This window comes from Hippichthys cyanospilos, chromosome 8, assembly GCF_059441005.1.
Source record: "Hippichthys cyanospilos isolate Australia breed blue-spotted pipefish chromosome 8, RoL_Hcya_1.0, whole genome shotgun sequence".
Lineage (NCBI taxonomy): Eukaryota > Metazoa > Chordata > Actinopteri > Syngnathiformes > Syngnathidae > Hippichthys > Hippichthys cyanospilos.
The window spans coordinates 19213975-19237134 of record NC_142376.1 but is presented as its reverse complement, the minus strand read 5'-3'; the positions used below and the strand labels follow the sequence as shown (position 1 = coordinate 19237134).

Sequence of the window (23160 nt, the reverse complement as noted above, 5' to 3'; positions counted from 1 at the left end):
TCAGTAAGTGTCTTTTCTTTAAGTAGACATACATTTTTGAAACCCCTGTAAAGAACCTGCAGCTCTTTCTTAGAGAACTTTGTCTGCTCCTGCAACTTGTCCATGCTTTCCGGCCGGTGGCACACAGTGGAGAGCTCAAAGTCATCTTCTACGCTGTCTGCGTGAGACACACACTCGTGTTATCATTTTGAAACGCGTGTAAGCGTATTCCATGCCAAACAGAATTCTTGGCAAGGTGAAATGATAACACAATAAAAAGCTAAGAGCAATTCAAAAGAAAAGAAAAACAAGCTGAAACCAAGTTTTAAAGTAAGTTGAGGAGAAAAAGACGATAAAAATGTGCAGACTCCATAACCAGCAGACATTTCACGTTTTATTATCACTCGACCTCTATAAGCTATTACCTTTAGAACCCATTCATGTACAATAAAAACTCTGAGCATAAATCTCGCTCCGTCTAGCTAACGAATACACACGTACAGACACACTTTCATGCACACACACACATTAGTTAGCATACTCTCTCCTTGATGCTGTATCTCAAGTAGCAAAATCAATCATACCTGCATGCAATGTTCTCTCTAATTTTCAATGCGTCTAAGCATTCACACAAACTCCCTGAGCAGGCTTTGGACCAAGGTGAGCAACTTCAGACATACGCACAGTGAGTCACCGTGTGCAAATCTGATATCGCTCCTAAAGTGACCTGCATCACATAACTCACATTTTGTCATTAATGAGCGAGGGCGGGGAGGGGGGTTCTTAATATATCCAGGGGCCTAGCTGCGGCCCTGGACTGAGCCAAAGCAAAAGTGAGATCATTCGTGGCTAGTGTTTTGATGACGTAAGGCAGCTCGGAACTCCACGAATCCATGTGAACAGCATGACCTGATGATGTCCAAACACTTTTAAACATGTGTGGACAGGTAATGTGCTTCTGGGTACTTATCCCGTCATTTATGAAGGGGTAGGTGAGGTGAAAAGCCACGTCCACGACCAATACGGGACAACGATGCATCTACGACATGTTTGTAGGAGCCATATCACAGCATTTGAAATTACTATTGGTTTTGATCCCGAAAACAAAGTTACATTAAATTTCAGTTTTTGTCATGGCCAAGAGCTCGAAAGTTATTTATTTGGTTGTTGGTTGTTTTAGCTCACTGCCCAATGGACATTTATGTGACTGCCCCTTTAAGGCAGGGAGAGCGGAGCATAATAATTTAGGAGCCTTGGGGCCTGCATCACAGAGGGCAGTTGAGATTGATTACAGATTAGAGCACACAGTTTCTTTACCGTAATGTTTGCATTTTATTTGAAATATTTTTGTTTGAAGAGCTTTGAAAGTACTGTGGAACTAAATTTATCGTTTTATTGAATCAAAGATAGACCAGTGGAAATTTTTATTTTATTTATTTTATTTGAACCTGGGCAAGCATACGAGTAAACCAGGCGGCCAGAAGTCTCAACTCAAGGAATAAGTGTTTTAGACATGACAGCGTAATGTATATTGCATTACAATGTACAATAACATTACACAAGTTGTGAATTAGAAAAAAAAAAAATCTCACCCACTCTCACCGCTTGTTCTTCTATTTGCATATACTCCGATAGCCATTCCATCTTAAAAGAAGAGCATTTTTTTTTTATTTTTTACTTAGGCTTGGTGAGTGGATGTGTCGCTGCTCGTTCGTTTTGCCGCGAAAAGGGTTATCATTTGCGTCTCTTAACCCTGCACTGTTGTTAGTTCGCTAACCTGCACGGAGTGTATATGCAGGGAACGTTTCTGGCAATGCGTTTGACTGGATGAATAGTGTAAGTGAAAGTTATTGTATAATTAGCAGGACACCTGTAACTCGCTGTCACGATGCAAAATGGTACAGAAAACAATATTATTGGTCTAATTAATCATAAGAGGAGGTCCAGTATTGGATATTATTTAACACATTTGTACTCATTTTGTTTTATGCGCAGCATAGATTTTCTTGTGCGCTGAGAACATGCAAGCAGTGCGCAATTACGCACACGCGCAGTTTAGAGGGAAAACTGCCTGTATGCACATTAAAGCTCTAAATGACTTGAACTATGTTGCTAATCAAGACAGCAGCATCCAATGAACACAATGTCTTAAGTTGAATTTATTTACGGAAATCCAGGGCATGTTGTAAACAATTTCCCTATGCACTTTTGAAGATGTTAATATGTTCTATCAAGACATCATATTTAATGGAAAATACAGTTCCAGTCGTCTCGGATATGTAGTCTTTACAGGTTGTGTGTGCCAATGTTTGTTTTCTATGGAGCTTTGTGACATTTATCTTGTGATTTCTCTGCATTTTTTCCTAAGAGTAATTTTATTTTACTTTAAATTCCAGTTACTCGTCATATTTGTACAGTTGATTCAATAAACTACTTGCATTTGTGATCCAAGTCTGTCACTTATCATGTACAAAAATCCACTTCATCAACACAAACTTCTCAAAATATGCTATCAGTCAAGATGTAAACCTGATGTGCATTTCTGATGTATGCCACAATATGATTGTCCAATAGAAAAAAAAACAACATCAAATAACTCATTCAATCTTTTTCTTTGTGTACTATGTATGCAACACCTCGACAGGCACACTGGATCTATGAGCTAAATTTATTTCTTTTAGAAGATATATCACTTTTGTCACCAATAGACATCTCAAGTACTTTTTCAAAGACATACAATTGTAAGATGATCTCAGTTTAAAAAAAAAATCTGCTGGGCATACAATAACAGTGCTATAATGCTAGAGATCAATTGCATGCTGGAGCAACAACTTTCTGAAAAAGTGCCACCGTGGTCATGAAAATCCAAATTGATGAAAATGCAAACATACAAAACTTGAACGATAGCGTTAACGATAAAGGACACAATGTGCCGAATCCTAGAACCATGAAAATTCATTTAAAAATCGAATGTATAGAGAAAACCAAAATGGTAAAGGTGTGCTCTGGTCTCTGCACTACCTTATCAGGTAGCCATATATCCAATATCGGAGTTCAAGTGGTTTGTTTGGGCAATTGTAACCAGAACGTGGCAGCAGCCGTCTAGTGTTAATCTCCAAGAGAGGCAGGGCACATGGAATAAAGTAAAGACGTGTGTAGAGTGAAGGAGGACTTGCTTTGACTGATTGAGGGGGCGGCCGAGGGCGTGCAGCATGGCAGCAGCTTGAGGAATCGCTGCTTTATGCTTTTTTTGCTTTGGCTGTTGGAAGGATTGCCTGTAATCACCAACCATAGTACAAAGGTTAGAAACACTGTTTACATGCAGCACATGTGTCCCCCAATCCCCCCACCCCCAAAAAAATACACAGACACACACGTCTACATCATACCAGAGACACATGAAAACATGCCGTCATGCTCTATGATTGCTTGCTGACCCAGCCAAGTAATAAGAAAAGCTTAGAAAACAATCCCTCATGGGTTGATATGAACAACTTTTCGCTTAAGAGGGACATCTGATTTGCTACACAATTCTAACCATCTCTAAGTCCTAACACTGCAATACTCCAGAACAAATACATGGAGCAAAAAGACCTTATTCGGTAAATGAACATGTGACTAAAAGAGTTCACGGACAATTATTACCTAGTTTGAGCAGCAACATTTAAAATTTAGACCCCTGCTTGAGTTTTTAGACTAAATCAGGTGTCACAAACATAGTGCCCACAGAGCTTAACAAAAGCTCATCAGTTTTCTGCATCTTTTTTGTTATTTTATTCAAAATAAAATAAATCATTTACTATTAAGATGCATCACAAATCTATTAGTCTAAATCACATTCACAGTACATCAATACATTATCCATCCGGAGTCAGGTCGCGGCGGCAGCAGCCTCAACAGGGAAGCCTAGACTTCCCTCTCCTCTCCCTGAACCGTTGAAAGACATAGTCTTTCGTGTGACCTGGGTCATCTCCGGAGCCTTCTCCCGATGGGATACGCCCAAAACACCCCACCATGGAGGCGTTAGGGAGGCATCCTAACCAGATGCCAGAACCACCTCAACTGGCTCCTCTCAATGCGGAGGAGCAGTGACTTGACACTGAGCCCTTCCCGGATGATGGAGCTTCTCACCCTATCTCTTAAGGAGAGCCTGGAAACTCATTTCGGACGCTTGTATCCGGGATCTCGTACTTTCAGTTACTACCACAGCTCATGACCATAGGTGAGGTCAGGACCATAGATCCACCGATAAATAGAGAGCTTTGCTTTTCGGCTAAGCTCTTTCTTTTCCATGAGAAACCAAATACAGAGTCCGCATGACAGCAAACACTGTAACGATCTGCCTGTCAATCTCCCGCTCTATCCTACCCTCACTCGTGAACAAGACCGCAAGATACTTGAATTCCTCCGTTTGGGGCAGGACCTCATCCTGAACGCGTAGTGAGCACTGCTCTCTTTTTCGACTGAGGACAATGGTCTTAGATTTGAAAGTGCTGATCATCTCAGACACCTCACACTCGGCTGCGAACCACTCCAAGGAGAGTTGGAGGTTACAGCCTGAAGAATCCAACAGCACCACATCATCCACAAATACTAGAGATGCAATGCGTAGATTCCCAAACCAGACAACCGCAACACTTAGGCTGTGCCTAGAGATTTTTTCCATAAAGGTAATGAACAGAAAAGGGCAATCTTGGAGGAGTCCAACCTTCACTGGAAACAAATTAAACTTACTGCTGGCAATACATATGAAACTCTGACAATGGTGGCGCAGGGAGCCAAACAGCTTGTATCAGAGGGTTGAGTATCCCATAATAGTGAAACACTCCCCACAGGACTCCCTGGGGACACGGTCGAATGCCTTTTCCAAGTCCACAAAACACATTTAGTCTTCTGTCCATCGCCTACAACGTCCTGAGTTAAGGTCAGCAGAATCCCATCTCCACTGTACACAGTGTTAATGGTGCCCTGGTTCACCCTCCTGAGATGCTGATAGTGGAGCAGAATTTCCTCAAAGCCATCTGGAAGTTGTTTTCCATGGCCTCAACAAACTCCTCTTACACCTGTGTTTTTGCCTCAGTGACTCCTAAAGCTGAATTTCGCTTGGCCAGTCTGTACCTGTGAGTTGCCTTCAGAGGGCCACAGGCCAAAAAGGCTTCCCTCACCCCTGGTGTCCACCAACGAACGGGTTTGGGGATTGCCACCTCAACAGACACTGACCACCTTAAGCAACAAGTGTGATTAGCAGCCTCAAAAATAGAGGAGTGGAACATGCTCCACTCAAATTCACCCGCCTTTCCCCCGGATATGGGAGAAATTCTACTGGTGGGACTTCTTCTGACAGGGGACTCTGCCAGACGTTCCCGGCCCACCCTCACGATAAATTTGGGTCTGCCAGGTCTGACCGGCATCCTTCCCCACCATCTGAGCCAACACACCACCAGTTGACAGCTGACAGCCACCCCTCTCTTCATCTGAGTGTCCAAAACATGCTGACGCAAGTCCAATGATACAACCACAAAGTTGATTTGATGTTTGAACATGTGGTTCGTTATGGACAATGGATGACAGCGTCGCTCCTCCCAGTCACGCCTCTCCAGGTCTCACTGTCATTGCCCACCTGAGCATTGAAGAACCCCAGTAGAACAATGGAGGGTACTCTTAGGTGTTCTTTGGTGCATAAAAACAGTCAGGGCCTGTTCTCCCACCCAAGGCTACCTTCTCATCCACTGCGGTGAATTCCGATGTACAGCGGCCAAGCCGGGGGCCCATCAGTATGGCTACACCTGCTCTGCGCCTTTCACCGTGGGCAACTCCAGAGTGGGCGTTGCACATCAGCTCAGGCTCTTTTCCCACCAGAGAGGTTAAAAAAAAGAAAAACATTAGATAGGTCAAAAGCCAGCATTGTTGCATATAGTTTTGAAAAGACTGGTGAGGTCTGTGCAAAATAATCTCATCAAAACTCTGATTACACTCAGAGGGACTCTGAAACCATAGGAGTGTCTAATCGCCTCATCATGTTTCATAATTAACTCTACATCTGATTAATTCATTAGATTTATTTTTTTTAAACAACAAATTGATGGATAACAACAGGTTCATATTTTTCTCACAATTTATTATTAAAAATAGGGTTTTGATTTAACAAAAATGAAGTCAATCAGTACTGGGTATTTAGTAGGGTAGAGTGTTAATTTCAATTCTAGGAACTTTCTACTGGAATTTAAATCTGCAAATTTGCTAGTAAGTGTGTGGCAGGGAAACATTTTGCAGCAAAATCCTCACAAAAAAGTCTTATACTAATTCAGATGAATTTCTAGACTTGCTCGCTCTGTGCATCCATTTGTGCCATGTGCACACGGCACACTGACTGCAGGGATACTAAGACCACACCCCCTGCATGCATTTTGCAATCTGCATTCCATCTGAGAAGCCTGCTCACTATGCCAGGAGTGCTGAGACCATAAGATGGGAACATCCATTATATAAATACGTTTTTATGATATAACTGAGGTATATGCATTTGAGCTATAATAACTAATATTCAACTGAGATAACAGCAGTGAAAACAACAATAAAGTCGGATTTGAATGAGGAAATGAGGAGGAGCTGCTAAAGTCCAGTGGGAATACATTAAGATGTCAAAGAAGTGAGGGGGTGGACTCCAGTTTTTCCACAAGACTATTAAGGGCTGCATAATAGTGTCCTGAGGTGGCAACAAAGACAACCAGTATGTTAGAATACATTTTGGACTAAGTCAAGAGCACTTCAAGATGAGGGAAAAAAAAATCCCGAATGAATGCACAGCGTTTTATATGCATCGACAATGCAGTGTCTTAGTAGTTAACATATCTGCCGCACAGTTTTCAAGTGCTTATGTGAGGTAGATGTGGCCAACCATTATTTTGAGTAATACGAGCAGCTATGACAGCTTTAAGCATACCTACGTTTTTTTCTTTAATGCAACCAACCCATTCTGAATTAGACTCGAGCAATGAACTTAGTACTAAAAAACGCCTTTCTTCGGAAATCCCCGGAAATTTATGGCGATAACGTAATTTCCGGGATGGCCTGGTTGGAAGTCGCCAACTGTTCACACTCAGACCAATAGTTGTGTGTGGCCAAAAGACGAGAATAGAGCAAGTACACGGGCCAGTTATGTTCACATAAAGTGAAACGGGTGTCTACATGTATGTTTCACAAAGACTTTTCATGTGAGTATTTGTGTGTTTGACGTGTAATGTGTATTACATATTTATGCAGCAGAGTATAATTGAATATCTTGATTAGAGTTTTTGACGGATGGCCACATTTTCACTTTTGGCGAATGCCACATGATGAGACGCCTCGTGAAAATACAAAGACTCAGAAGGATCAATTAAGCCTCCTTCAGTCACTGCTCATTCTGTGTATTTGTTTTAAGCTTTTGCATCAAAAAACACACAGTAAAAATGCAAAAGGACTTGCTGAATGTTGGGCACCAGTCAACGATGGGCTGATGTAATGACAGTTTTACCCAGATCTGATATTGTCTGGACTTATATAAGGTTCAAAGAAGCCACTCAAGCCCCAAGCTAAGTTACATGAGATGAATTCAAAGAGGATGACTGTATTTTAATGTCTTCATACTGCTAGCAGTGCTAACAGAATTAATGGACCAGTAAGTCATCTGATCACGCTTTATTTTGCAACACAGCAGAGCATTTAATTTAAAAAAAAGCTTATTTCTATAATCTCCACTCCATGTAAGGTATCACACCAGCCACCTCATTCTGTCTTCCACAAACCAGTTCAACCACTTTCCAGCCAATTGTGAAGGAAATCATATATTAGGTTGTTATCATTATGTGTGTATTTCTTGTTTAGAATAGCATGCATTGCTATCCATCTATGCAGTCCAAGTTTATCTTGACCCAGTCCTTAGATAAAGCTGTTGACGCAGAAAAGTCTGAACTGAAAGCTTGGCCCAGCTGTTGGCTCCCTCTTTTTGTTTTGCCTTGTATTGTGTAATGCTTTGCTGAATGAATAGAAAGCAGGCGGGGATAGCTGGGCTACGGCGGCTCTGAAGCCGAGTCCTCCCTTGCCGGCAAGAAAAGTCAATCTTGGCTGGTCTGAGTTACTATTTTTCAACCTAGACTGGGCTTGTCTTAATCGTCTTTCATAGATTTCTCTGACACCAATCACCTCTAATTACCATGAGCTGCTACAAATTGTCCTGCACGGTATAAAACCTGGTTTCTTCCTCCCAGATTGTCTTGGTGTCATATGCCAAGCTTTCCAGCAACCTACTCCGCATGCCAGTCCGTGTACTGACCCAGCCTGTATCCGACCACCCGCCAGCCCACCAACTACTCTTGCCTGCCCTTGTATCGAACCACCCTGTTTTCGACCGCTCGCCAGCCTGCCGACTACTCTTGGCTGCCTGTGTATTAACCCTGATTGGCCTTGACTACCCACCACAGCTGCTTCATTCCCTTCAGCCTACTAGCCAGCAAGTATTTGATGTAATAAAGAGACTCGGTCAAAGACGTTCCTGTCTGCACATGTTCCAGTAAGGCCGTTCAGGCACGTTTTTGGTCTCCCGGGCACCTGGCTCACAGATGTATGGTCCAACATACATCATGCAAGAAACCTACTTACCCCCCAATTCTTCAACAAACACAAGAATCCTTCCAAATACAGCTGAAATGTTGCTTTCAGAGTCCATTTATGACTAGCTTTGTGGACGCTCCATGCTTCTCTGCCATTGTTTTACTGTACTTTTGTCACCCACCAGACTCTCACTTTAGGAAAATAATTATTTCGTCGAATGTACAAAATTGTCTGAAATCACTTAACATAAGCACCATAAGGTTTGGGGTTGGAAATACACTCACACATTATTGAGTATATGTAATCACGTTTGCCAAAAGGTGGAAGTCTAAACTCCAACGACCCCATCCTCAGACTACACTGGCCCAAACTCCTTAAAATTTCCTTTGCAAGTTACATTTGTAACAGTTGACTTTTGCCATATAAGTTTATGCATCAGTTTATATAAAATAAAAAAAAGATAAATAAAAGCTAAGGATATTGAAAACATTGTGATTTTTTTTTAACATAGATTGTCTGCTTTCAACTAATTACTTTTTGTACATAACCAAACTAAATTCTCGTGAGAACATGCTCCATCTGTTCAGCAAAAACAACAACTCTGACTGAGCCATCTTGATTCAAAATGATGCGTTAGACAGAGCTCAATGTGTGCCTAAATTAAACCAAGCAGCACGGCTCTGCATTCATACTTCCCATATCATTATATTTTACATGTCATTGAGTCAGATTACATGAATCATTACATCTTTTTAGTAGCACACAACTTGATGACTGAACTAAATATAGTGTGAAAAATGTCACTGTCGCTAAGCATGCTTGTTAGGAGAATCAAATACAATAAACGCATGATAAATTAATTCAGAAACAAATCCTCCCCTCATTGTTTTTGAATTTCCCACCTCCGGGAATCACGGAATGAGCTGCATGTTGTAATATATTATGGCACAAAACAGTGTTTCTAGGAAAGAGAGGCCTCTGAGGGATTAACCTGATTTTAATAAACATATGCATAATACCACATGATCCTTTTCGACGTGTGTTTGTGTCTAATCAAAGCAAGCAGGCTACTGCTGTCATTTCTGTTGTACAACTGCTTTAAGATATTTAGCCAAGTGATCTTAAATTTTTTTTACCTCATATATATTTCATTCATGCATGTTTTATTCTAGTCAAGCACCGTATTGGGATTAGCTTTCAGGCTGTGTAGTGATTTTTCACAAAATTCTTGCCTGTTTGACTATATTGGAGAGAAATAGCGGTATAATTAGGGCAACATATCACATAGACTTGAAACCACGTATTTGTTCTTTTTCTCTCTGATTGGCTAAAGAACAATCCAAACTGCAAAGTAGGGAATGATGAGAATATCTATATAATATTAAAACTATTAAAAAAGGACTGAAAAAAAGGGAGAAACAGGGGACATTGAGTCTGAGTGGACTATGTTCCTCGACTCCATTGTCAAGGCGGATGATCGACGTTACAATCCCCGAACCTGTTGATGGACACCAACAGTGAGGGATGCCATCAAAGCTGAAGAAGTCCTGTCGGACCTTTTTGGCCTGTGGGACTCCAGAGGCAGCTGACAAGTACCGACTGGCCAAGCAGAGAGCAATCACCGAGACAAAAACTCAGGTGTGAGAGGGGTTCGGTGAGGCCATGGAAAATGACTTCCAGAAGGCTTTGAGAAAATTCTGATCCATCATCCAGCATCTATGGCTGGAGTGCTCTCTCCGGGTTGAGGATGAGGTCCTGCCTGAGGCAGAGGAGTTCAAGTATCTTGGGGGCACGGGATCACGAGTGTTCGAGTGAATAAGTGTTCACGAGTGAGGGTAAGCTGGAAAGGGAGATTGACAGGCAGATCCGTGCAACGTCTGCTCTAATGCGGACCCTTTACTGGTCTGTCGTGGTAAAGAAAGAGCTGAGCCGAAAGGTGAAGCTCTCTATTTACCAGTTGATCTGTGTTTCTGCCCTCACCTATGGTCACGAGCTGTGGGATGTGACCGAACGAAGGAAATCCCAGATACAAGCGGGCAAAATGAGCTTCCACAGCAGAGTGTCCGAATTCTGCCTTAGAGATAAGGCGAGAATTTCGGTCATCCGAGAGGGACTCGGCGCTAAGCGGCTGCTCCTCTGCGTTGAGAGGAGCCAGTTGAGGTGGTTCATGCATCTGGTTAGGATGCCTCCTGGAAGCCTTTCTGGTGAGGTGTTCTGGCCATGAGGAGAACCCAGGGACGACCCAGTGCACGCCGGAGAGACTATGACTCTCGGCTGGCCTGGGAACGCCTGGGGATCCTCCCGGAGGTGCTGGATGAAGTGGCTAGGGAGAAAGAAGTCGAGGCTCCTCTGCTGAGGCTCCCATAACCTGACCCCGGATTAAGCAGAATATAATGGATGGATGATGAAAAAAATAACTAAAAAATAAACTTAAACCAATATACATAAAAAGACATCAATCCAAGCATGCACGTAAGGTGCAGGCATTATTTTTCTCCTACACACCAGCTAGCAATGGCAAACTATGTTAAATTAGCTAACAATGGTAACATTCCTTGTGTCAGAAATCGTAGACCTACTGTTGTGAAAGGCAATTCTGCTTTGCAGTAGACACACTGCACTTTTTAACTTCTTTTACTGGATATGAAATGACACTAAACTGAACATTCTCTGTTGGTTACACACTCATTCCTTCTGGCTCGGTGCCATCACACCAACTTGTCATCATTAAAACGACCAGAAAAAAAAAGGCAACATTCAGCAGCATCATGACGCTTCTAATGCCCTGCGGCAATTGTGCATTTAGCCTAACAGTTTCCTTAGGTACAAGCTGACAGGCCATCAGAACTTCAGAAAATAACAAAAATCATCATCTCTATTTTTAGCTGCTTGGCAAAACGCATTTCATCTATATTCATTTTGAAGGAGCCTCTCAATTCATAAATCCCAGAGATCTGAGGAATTTCTCAAGGCAAAGAGAATGCAGCGAGTGTGTTGATACAGCACACTGCTGAAGATTAAGACCGGATGAGCGGGACCAAACATTGACTGTATCTCTTCTCAAACCAACCTCACACTTGGTGATAAAAGTGGCATAAACAGCAAAGTCAAGTCTCACTGCTATCCTGAATTTAAAAGGTGGTTATTTCTATACACCCATTTTGAATTTCGCTTAATAAGTTCTCTGTCATGGATGGACCGGAGTCCATTCTAGCTGACCAGACGAAATCTCAGCCACTCTCTGGACCAGTAAACCACAGATCACATAGGGAGGCAAAAATTCATATTTGTATATCCACATTTACATCACAATGTGGGAAGCGAAACCCATACTGCTAGCACAGTCAACGCAGGTAAATGAACCATTACTTCACAGTCAGGGACTCCAGGTTGCTCTAAAAGGCCCGACATGTGCCACGCGGATGCCAATGAAACTGAACAAATTCCAGTTGCTGACTTTATTTTTGCAATATGCTTGTCTGGGAATAACATTTACAGCTGCACATATTGTAACTAACCACAAACAACATGGCGAAATGGTCAAGGTAGAAGCAGATTGCTCTGATCATCGGTGTATCACAAAAATACCAAGACTCTTTTCTGTTTCTAGGCTTGCATTTTCTGATGTAATGATTTAAACTGTTTCATTGTATTAGTGTATTTTTTTTTATTTGTTCATAAACTTTCTTTCTCTCTCTCTTTTCTCTCTCTCTCTCTCTCTCTCTCTATATATATATATATATATATATATATATATATATATATATATATATATATATATATATATATATATATAGATAGATAGATAGATATAATTTGCACATTGTCTATAGTCTGATGATCATGTGACACAAAATTGACTTTTTGATTGGCCGTAGGTTTGGCAACATTTATGCTTAAAATTTTGAATCACAGGAAAACAAGTTGACAATTAGATGTGTTCAGTCGCTTTGCGTCCGTCGCTACTTACACAGTTCTTGAATGATTGAAACAAATCCAATTCTCACATTCTGCATTTCAATAATTAGTTTCATTACACAAAGTTTCATTTCAGCAGCAGCTTCTCAGTATTCACACACAATATTTGCACAACTTGCATTTTCAAAATGACTGGTTCTCAATATTATGCTGGGATCTGAATTGGTCTGTTATTGGAAAGTTGTGACCCACTTTTATAGTAAAACAAAGCATAAAGTTTAACCTCTCAAAGTCAGTTTGAATGCTCTTTCAAACAAAGTTGATGTACCACCAAAATCATATTAATCATCTTGTGCTTCCAGGGCAATTTTGGGGTAAACAATCTTAAAGTGTTAGCTCTTAATTAAATAATAATAAATTAATTATGGATTAATTTCTTTACAATTTACAGCAGTGAAAGTGATGATTTTGATGGATGTTTAAGTCATTATATAACAGCATGATCTTTCATGTACAATTACCACCGGTAAAAGAATGTTTTGTCCATGACAATCTTAGCTCATCTGTTTTTGAGTTCTATGATGTTTGCAAGTTGAGCTGCAAATGGTCATTTATTGAGCCTTCAGCATGTGGTGTACATGAAAAATAATTCAGTCATCAAATTCATTAAAAGAGTTGTTAAGTAAATAAATGTACTATTGCTAGCAATGGTGGAGTGCATTCACCTGTGGGAGAGGTTAATAGAGAATTTTGACATAAGTGAGAAAAATCGAAATTGACTACTTAACCCAATCATCTGAAAACATTTGGTGAATTGGTCGCAAGGACAGCTACATGTTTACCATTATTACGGATCAACTGGTTCCCAATTCCAGCTGTCACCATTGGGGCAGCTACGGTTCACTAGTCTTTCATTTCGTATGTGCAAATCTGTCACTTCTTTAAACCACAAGACCAAGTTGGTTCAACTGTTCCTGGCTTTTCAATAAACACAACATCATACTTGCTATTTCCTATCCGCTACAAAAATTTCAAGTGAAGGTTGCACTTAAGAATAGGTTAACGTAGAAATTGACAAATGATGTCAGAAGTATTGCGCTACAGCACTACTTGACTGATTGGCTCATGCATTTACATATTTCCCTATCTTATTTCTTTGATGGTCATTGCTGAATTTCATGAAGTGAACTGCTGAAATATTGAGTGAATGGCTTTAGCTGAAACAATGACCTCGGACAAGCAAAGAGCAGTGCATTATCAGTGTGGTAATGAATGGAGGACGGCATATATACAAAAAATACATTTGTATTTGATTGTACAACAAACCTTCTATCATTCAGTGATTCATAACCATTTTAGAAGTTGTATGCAGCGCAGATCGGCTGGATATGCCCGGAAAATTAGGTGACAGTGCTAGTACAATAACTATGTGACCAGAAAATACGTAATTTTGTTGCTATTTGTGCCAAAAGAATTGGTATGCCTATTATAATAGTGATTTTTGAAACCTCTTTATACAAGATGCCATGTTTGTTTGGCTAATAGTAAATAGACACAAAAGGATTTGTGTGATCTCAGTTTTATGTTTTTGAGGTTTTTTTTATAACATAATTATGGAATTGAAGGGGTCCGTGAAATAACTTAGGTTATTAATGTATATAAATGTAAAAAATATAAACATTTTTGTGTTGATTTCATTTGATTGAATATTCAATTGTGACTGTATTCATGACTCTTCAATAAAGCAATCAATTCAACCAGTTTAATATATTAACAAAAATATAATAATTTTGAATTAGTCAAATAGACCCTCATAATCCACACTGTCATCAAAGAGCCTGATTATTTAGTCATTCAAATTTTGGCAACAATCTGTTCAACAATCTGCGATAGGTCCCAGCAAGCCTGCAACCCTTGTAAGGATAAGCAGCTCTAGAAAATGGATGGATGGTTGTCTGTCTAAATGTGCCATGAAACTGCCTGGCGACTGGTCCAGTTTGTATCCTGCCTCTCGCCCAAAGTATCTGGGATTGTCTCCAACTCACCCACAACCCTAATGAGGACAAGTGCTGCAGAATAGATGGATGGATGAGTTTCCCCAGGTTCCCCATAGATTTAGTGACATGTCCTTCCCTCTCTTTTAGTACTTCCTAACATACCTTTTAGAGTATTCTCCTTTAAGCACATACATAAATCAAGATAGAGTTTCAATACGATTTTTATTCATTTTCACGTCCAAGAATCTCATGTTTCCAACCTAATGGGAAAAGCCCCATTTGTGTTCCCTTGTGCATAAAGCAAGGTCCACAATGGTGTGCAAGGAGGCTTAAGGTGTGGAAGAACAATCCACAAACAAGATCGAAGTGACATTTAGATAAACAGATTGTGAGCAATGCCATTGCACAGGTTCAACAAAAATTGTCACATGCACACAGTATCTTGTAGAAAGTCTCCCCTGAAGAGCCACAAGGGGAAGGAGTGGTGCATATTTTCAATTCTCACTTTTTGGTCTAATGACTGAGCTACGATACAGCTCTCCCATCAGATGTTGTGATGGTACATGCACTCAAAAGTGGTAAATCAAAATCAGTAAGAACGTCAAACTGCAAAGTGGACCACTTGCTTGCAGACTAGGACAACCATTTTTCAATGTTGCACCCCATGTGAAATACTTATTCTCAGTCAAGTACCCCAGTTTTAAGTTTTCAGATGTTTTAGAGCAGGAGTTTGATTTTTTTTTTTTTTTTTTTACTTTTTTATCATGGGTCACATTAAAGTTATTGTCTCAGAGGGCCATTATGACTGAGGTCAGATACATTTTAAGCATAATCGTCACACATATACGCATTTTGAAATCAGAGGCCACAAAAACTGTTCAAAAGGGTTATTGATAACAAAAAAAAAGGTAAAAGTTGAAGACAACTTGAAAATGTGGTCTTTTATCTCAAAAACTTGAAGTCATACTTACCAATTCGGGGGCCACATAAAATGATGGGGCCGGCCGGATCTGACACCCGGGTCTAGAGTTTATCTCAGGTTTTATAGAGTTTTTGCCATTTTAGATTTAGGAATTAGTTGATTCTTCCAATGAATTGTAATTTGAAAAGTAAAAAGTACATTTTCTGTCATGGCATTACAGTTGAGATGAAATCTGCAGAAACGCTGAAAAGATCTCACGTACTTCTAGGAGTGCTAATACCGCCATATGAGAACTGCAAGTCTAGGGTACTCCTAGAGCAGTGATAAAGTGAGCAAACTGATACGGCGAAAAGTTTTGTGCAAACACAGAGATGCCGTTTATCTAAAATATACAGAAGATCATTCATTTAGTCTTCAGCTGGGCAACTGGACTGACATCTTTATTATTGTGGTTTGCAATGGGGATGAAATGAGATGTTTTGAGCCTCCAATATGTAAAACAGCACACAGTGAAGTGCCCCCGAGGTATGAAATGTACATTTTCACTTGTTCCCTGTCACACTTTGTTACAAGCATTATTTGTCATCATTGTAGCTTGTGGGCGTGCAGCCCTCGCTCACTTGCTTAGCTTACCATTCATCTTACCTGCCGTGGTAAGGTCGATAAGCCCCAAAAAGTGCATCAGTTTAAGAGAGCTGCAAACCACCAGGAGGATGCCCACTGTCTGCAGCCCCTCCACCTCCCACTTGTCTCGGAAGAACAGATGCATCGTCCTCCTTCCCCTTCTCTCTGATTCTGACAGGCAAAAATTTTGCACGTCCGCCACTCTCCCCCCGCCACTCAGCTCCGCCTTCTACTCCTCAATTCAGTCCTCCTCCATATGCCGGTATTCCGCCATCCCGAGACCCCTCGGCATCCTTCTGCTGGTTCTTTTTCACAAAGGCTGGATTGTTATTCCCCGCATTCCCTCATCAGGAATGGTAAGCGTGAGGGAGTAGGGGCTGTCTACTTGACGCCCCCCACCCCCACCTCCTCTTCTCAGTGGCTGTCAAAGGTTGTTAAAGTTCCAGGTGAAGTTCGGACAATTCATTGTGCACTTTTGTGTCCTGGCGGGAGGATGATGACAGTTGTTTATTCTTCCCAGCTGCTGACTCTTAAACTGTCTCCACTCTTTTGACTGTCTTCCTTCCCCCTCCTTGCGTTACCTCTCAGACTCTCCTCCCGCTGCGTCCCTCCCCACGCTTAATTGGGCCAGTGATGGCATTGAGTGAGGGAAAGATGAAGGTGGAGGCGTTTGAGGAGGGGTACTACACACCAGTTTGGGAGGGGGAAGCCAAAAGGAGGAGAGTAATGAATTGAGACGAGACGGGGAGGGCAGGAGCTCGAGGAGAAAATAACAGCGACAGAGAGGACAAGGGACCAAATCGGAAAAACAAATGATGAATCTAAGAGAGTGCGGGGAAGTAGGAAGGACGAAATTAGGAGAAGCGGCAGAGGCTTCAGTCGGCAAAGTCAGCTACAGCAGGACAAAGTCACAGATGTGGCCTTCATCTCTCCCCGAGCGTAACATCAACACACTTACACAAGCAAACACAGAGCCTGGAGATGAAATCTGGCTTAGCTTATGTGTTGTATTTGGAATTTGGTATAGTGGGGATGCTACTGTGCACTGTCGCGCCTACACGTCTCATTACAAAGCACTTTAAACATGCATTTGAAAACTGGCGTCTGTGATGTTCGATTTTATGTGTTGGGATTAAGAAAACTACCAGTTTTGAGTATTTTAGGTGAGTTTAGTTTCATTTCAGTTTACAACGGTTTACAATATATCATTTGGAAATAACAATAGCAGAACAGGAGTTAGTGAACACCAAACTCTCCAATTAGATTATTTTTGATATTTTGGTGAGTGTTTTTCATACAGACGTTTACTGTAATTACAAGCTTGTGTAATTACTTCAACTTACTATATACTTATCACCTTAGAATGGTCATTTGACAAACTTTAGTTAATTGACTAACTTTTAGTTTATTTTAGTTAATTTTAGTTAATATCCTAGGAGGCTTTTCTTCTTTATAGCCAAGGAGTTCATCTCTGAATGCTCTGTTTCTATGCTCGTGCCATAAAAAGCAGTGCTTCTCATATATATTTTGCTAAACCTCCAAATGAAAGAAAAAAAACTACTCACGCCCATCCCCATAACGCGAGCACTGTAAATAAATGATCTATTAAATTGCATAAATATACCTAAACCTGTGTCCTTTTTCTCCCCAACAAAAGAAAAAGAGCAATATAAATCAACTTTTAATAACTGTTAATTATTTTTTTACAGCGTAAAAAAACAAAAAGATGAAAATTCTTAATTATTCGCAATTATATGTCACCTGAAAAAAACAAAACCATACAATTTGAGAAGCACTGCCTTAAGAGCACTTAAGGTGTTTGATTAAAAATCACATAACCAAGAAGATTGGTCAAATTCTGATCTATTGGTTAATGTAACCAAAATCATCTCTAAGTAGAGGTGTGTTTTATTTATGTATTCATTTTTTAAACCTATCCATTTTAAGCAGTACAAGTACCAATAGCTGTGTACAGTAAAACTCCTGTACAACGAAACCTGCTTGTGCAAAAATACCTCCCAATGTGAATTTTTTTTTTTCCCCATACATGGGGTTCTGCATTAATTACTTCGCCCTACTCAATTGTTCACAATCACATAGTTTAATGGTAGAAAACCCTTCTTGGTATTGTGTATTATTATATTATTATTATTATTATTATTATATAAAATTGTGTATTAGCTTACCTGACCTTTGTGGGGGTTTTTTTTTGAGGGGGGGTAACAAAGTTTGAGATTTTGGTTGTGTTTGAGTCACACACAATCAATTTTGCAGTCCTCATTTTGCAAATTTCTTCAACGATATATTCTGTCAATTCAAATGTACTATTCCTCTGGGCTTCTTCCATCTCTGATGGGTTTGCAGAAATGAAACAAAGACCCCATAATGTGTTCTGTCTTTCTTTCCTCGATTTCCATCTATTTACCTCAATGCCTTGTCAGGTCAGTTACTTATGTGTCATGACAATAAAGAATCAATTGTAACCTTTTGTAACTTTTACTTTGGCTCAAGTTTAAGACAAGTTGTGTAATTTTATTGGAAGTAAACAGTATGCATCCCTTTTAATCTTCATTGAATCATTGCTCGCTTACATGATGCTATGGTTACATTTTATTTAAGTTTTGTTTAAGTTTAAGTATTTAAGTTGCTCTGAGATTCAAACTCAAACATTTTAAACTCTGAAGCAGAGGTAACCAACAAACACTAATTCCCTGATATGCCTTCAGCTGCTAACCTTTTCTGACCAAAATGGTTATAAAGTTCACATTTTGATGAAGGCATCCGGACCGCAACACCCACCAAAACCAGAGTATCCTTGGATGCTAACTTGTCAAAATTTGATGGATGGACTCACATGTTAATCTCACAACTTTTTTTTTAAGATTACTAACGCATACCTGTCAACTCAGGTTTTTCTATTATGGATAGGATGTGTGGGTTTACAGGGCATCTTGGCTTCCCCCATTGTCAAAAGAGACATACAAAAGGGTAACTGAAGACTCTAAATTGCCAATTGTGCCATTGGTGTAAATTTCAGTTTATTAAACTGTCTCAAGAAATCAGTCCAGGTAGTGTTTGCCTCTCTTTTAATGAGTGAGGCCAGATTCCTTGTGAGTTTGAACAGGATAAGGGGTGGAAAACAGGTTAAATCCATGCAAAGAAATGATATGTAAGATTTGGCAAAGTGAAGTTGTGAGATTTATTAATAAAAAATAAAAAAAAAAACACATACATAAACTAGTGATGGGACTTTTGACTCTTTAAACATCAATGTTTTACCCTTGAGATGAACGCTGGAATTAGTGATACATTGCAATTCTCTTCATTGTCTAACCGTTTAAGTGATGGGGTATCTAATATTCTCTTTCTAATAAAACAGTGATTCCTAACCTTGGTTTGAGCAAAGTAATCAAATGCTAAGGGTTAGGTGGGTCCGTCTCAGCGATTTGGTGGAGATTCGCTGTTATGAGTTCATGTGCTGCATTTAGTGCACCATAAGAAACAAATACCTTGAATTTATATACAAATATCTTGAATTTAAAAAACATTCGTTTTTGTTTTTAACTAAAGAAGTGTTTGGTGAATGCACACATGAAACTGCTGGGGTTAAAAGGTTAAAAGGTTGAAAATCATTGCTTTAAAATACATGAAAGGACATTTAGGCATGTTGGGAATTGTGCCAAACATGTCTTCATTAGACATATGGATAATTCTAAAAAAAAAAATCATATGTGTATATATATATATATATATATATATATATATATATATATATATATACACATATGATTTTTTTTTTTAGAATTATCCATATGTCTAATGAAGACATGTTTATATATATATATATATATATATATATATATATATATATATATATATATATATATATATATATATATGTATGTATATATATATATATATATATATATATATATATATATATATATATATATATATATATATATATATATATATATATATATATAATATATTCAATAACTTCTTATTCTCTTTAGAACATAAGTAAATATAAGCACGCACATTGGCTAGCATTACATGTGTTTACTATGCTGCACATATCACAACCATCAAATCTGTATAATCACTCACGTCTAGACGTCTTCTCATGCTCTTTCACTCCACCTTGCTTCTCTCTCCACTCATTCCAGAGGTAAAACACAACAAGTCGAGTCCCCCATCACTCAAAGTCAAAAGACTCTGTTTGTTCGCGAACGTCATATCACTAACATAAATGATTATGGCAGGCCGCAGAGCAGGAAGTTCCTGCCTCAAAAGTAAATAGAAAAAAAGAGCTATTTGTTTGCATTAAAAGCTTCAGTTTGTCTCGGAGAGCATGTCATTTGTCCCAATCACAATGTCTGAAAGCAGGCAGGACAAAATTCAGTAGAGGGGTTTTGGTAAAGAGGACACAAGGGAAGAAAAAAAAAAAGTCTAACGGAGGATTTGATTTGCCGCTAGCAGGATTTATTTGTGTCTGAGTTGAAATGAGACCTGAAGCTGCTTTGCCTCTCACTAAAAAAGCAACCCTGTGAGACTTATCAACCTGCAAATCTTCAGTTGTAAGCAGACCGCTTTGCTTCCCCAAATGATAGGGGTATGATTTTGTGATGAGTAGTCGTATAACAGGGCCATGCATAGTCGCCCACAACTGTCAGTTACTGTTGTTGTAAAAAATTGAAGGCCAATTAAGATTTATAATGTGCAACATGATTAGACAGGCACTTGACTGCATGTAATGTCACGTTGATTGATGAAATGGCATTATTCCACACATATTTTGCCTACACCTACGACCATATTTAATTAAACACGTTGCATAGCTTTCCGGAAAACAATGACATATTCAGGCCATGCACCTTTTGCAGTTGGAGGGTTCAATCAGTGATGAAGGAGGATAGACACTTTCAAGATTCTTGTGTGTCTGCCACTGTCTCACACGGAACACCAGAGAGTATTTGTCATGCATTGAGACCAGAATGAAAGATCAATATATCACAAATAAACACATTTCTACTCAGCGTCACTCTGTTTTTTTTTCCCAATGAGTTTGCTTCGGCTTGAAATATCTGTCATTCCAGGACCATAGTACGTTACTGATATTTAACCCTTTTCTTATTTCTTAGTAGTGCTTACTCTAATTCATGAAGCGGTTTGAAGTTCATTTGGCCAAAGTTGTACGATGTTGAATTTAAATTCAACTCAATTCAACAACTCATAACAGACACGACACAAGATGACGGTATGTTTGCACGTCTTATTTTAGTGGTGTGGCCATGTGAGGAGCAGAATTTGCTCCCAGAAGGAGTAGGATACGGAAGTGGAAGAGTCTTACACAAAAAAATTAACATAACCGAACAAAGCATGAGAAATTAGATCAGGAAAACTAGACTCGAAAAACAAGACTCAGAAATTAAACTTGGAAAAACAATACTTGCAAAGAATAAAAATACAGCTTGAGAGTTTGCCATTCTGATGTGTCACAGAGCAACTCAAACTGGAATACTAAAAGACACCATGTTTTGCCTAATCCTGTGTGACAAAATAAAGCATCCAGTCATTCACCTTCGGACAGGATTGACCATTGATGTTAACAACATGTATTACTACTATTGTTCCTAATTCATGTGTTGCGGCTTTTGACTCATCACAGTTAAGTGAATTGCATGATTAGTTGTTGTCATACTGTTTAACTTTTAACTATCAGTCTATTTAAAATAAGTTATATTAAATAATATATAAAAAGATGCAACAGCACTATTATAACACATACACTACTAGGTTAAATCCTTTTTAGTGTTGATGCAAATTAAGAATGCTTGAATGTTATTTGATGTTATGTTATTTTTGATTTATGTATTTGTTTTTTTTAGGTGCTTGTTTTTTGTGTGTATGTGTGTGTTTTTTTTTTTTTTTTTTAATTTTCATCCATCCATTATCGACCCCTTATGCAGGGTTTGGTCTTTAACAGAAACTCAGAATTCCCTCCCCCCAGCCACTTCTTCCAGGTCCTCTGGGGTGATCCCCAGGTATTCCCAGGCCAGTTGCGAGACATAGTCCCTCAAGTATGTCCTGGGGTATCTCCAGGGCCTCCTCCAGGTGGGTCATGATTGGAACACCTAATGAGGGAGGTGTCCAGGAGACATCGTAACCTGATGCCTCAGCCATTTCAAATGGGTCCTCTCAATGTGGAGGATCGTTGGCTCGGCTCTGAAACAGCCTCCTGGATGACCAAGCCAGGACACCCAGCAGGGAAATTCATTTTGGACACTTGTAGCAGCAATCTCGCTCGGTGGATCACAACCCACAGCTCCTTTTTACAAAAGGTTGTAAAAACCCATCGTCTTTTGTCGCTACTTGACACCTTCACTTGTTCAAGCAAGGAAGAAGAGGAGCTTACAAGCTGAGTATAGGTGAGGGTAGAAATGTATATCCACCGGTAAATAGAGAGCTAATAGAGAGCACAACAAACCGACACAGAGTCCGATTCACAACAGACGCTGCACCGACCCATCTGTCAATCTCCCGGTCTATCCTTGAATCCCTCCGCTTGGGGCAGGAACTCATCCCCAACCCAGAGAGGGCACTCAACCCTTTTACGATTGAGGGCTATGGTCTCATATTTGGAGGTGCTGATCTTCATTCCAGTTGCTTCACAGTCTGCTACAAAACGCTCAAGTGAGTTGAAAATCCCGGTCTGAGGAACCACCCCATAATCCACGAAAGGCACAGATGCAAAGCTGAGACCACCTAACTGGTCCTCCTCCTGGACGTTTTGGCTGCGTCTAGAATTTCTGTCCATAATTCCACAGAAAGCAGGACTACCATCCATAACCCTGGTCGTAGGTCAATGTACCCCAAAGTAACGCTAACAACCATTTAGCCATTCAGATTAAAACAAACAAAAACAAACAAACAGACAAAGAAATGATGGAAAGCAAAGGATGGCAAGGAAAGCTAAGGACACTCATTCAAAAATTCCTCCAGAGTTGTTCCATAAAAATTAACTTTACTTGGACCTCAAAGGACTTTGTGAAGTTCTTACTGCAGGATCCTAGTTTAGCTTGACCTGTTTTAAGATGTGGTACAGCACATCTGCAAGGCACCCCA

At 39.9% G+C, this 23160-nt stretch overlaps 1 protein-coding gene across 2 annotated transcripts in view; it reads right to left on the bottom strand.

Moving 5' to 3' along the window:
- Positions 1-23160, bottom strand: part of LOC148420437 (A-type potassium channel modulatory protein KCNIP2-like) — a 151061-nt gene that overhangs the window by 2671 nt on the left and 125230 nt on the right. The window contains exons 2-3 of one of the 2 annotated variants that reach the window (XM_088421178.1): positions 3152-3254; positions 33-153 (exon numbers count right to left, since the gene is read on the bottom strand). In XM_088421178.1, the coding sequence (XP_088277304.1) occupies positions 33-153; positions 3152-3254 (224 nt within the window). Of the gene's footprint in view, positions 1-32; positions 158-3151; positions 3255-16053; positions 16608-23160 lie in introns of those variants that run through there. The other variant, XM_088421179.1, reaches the window with a different exon arrangement.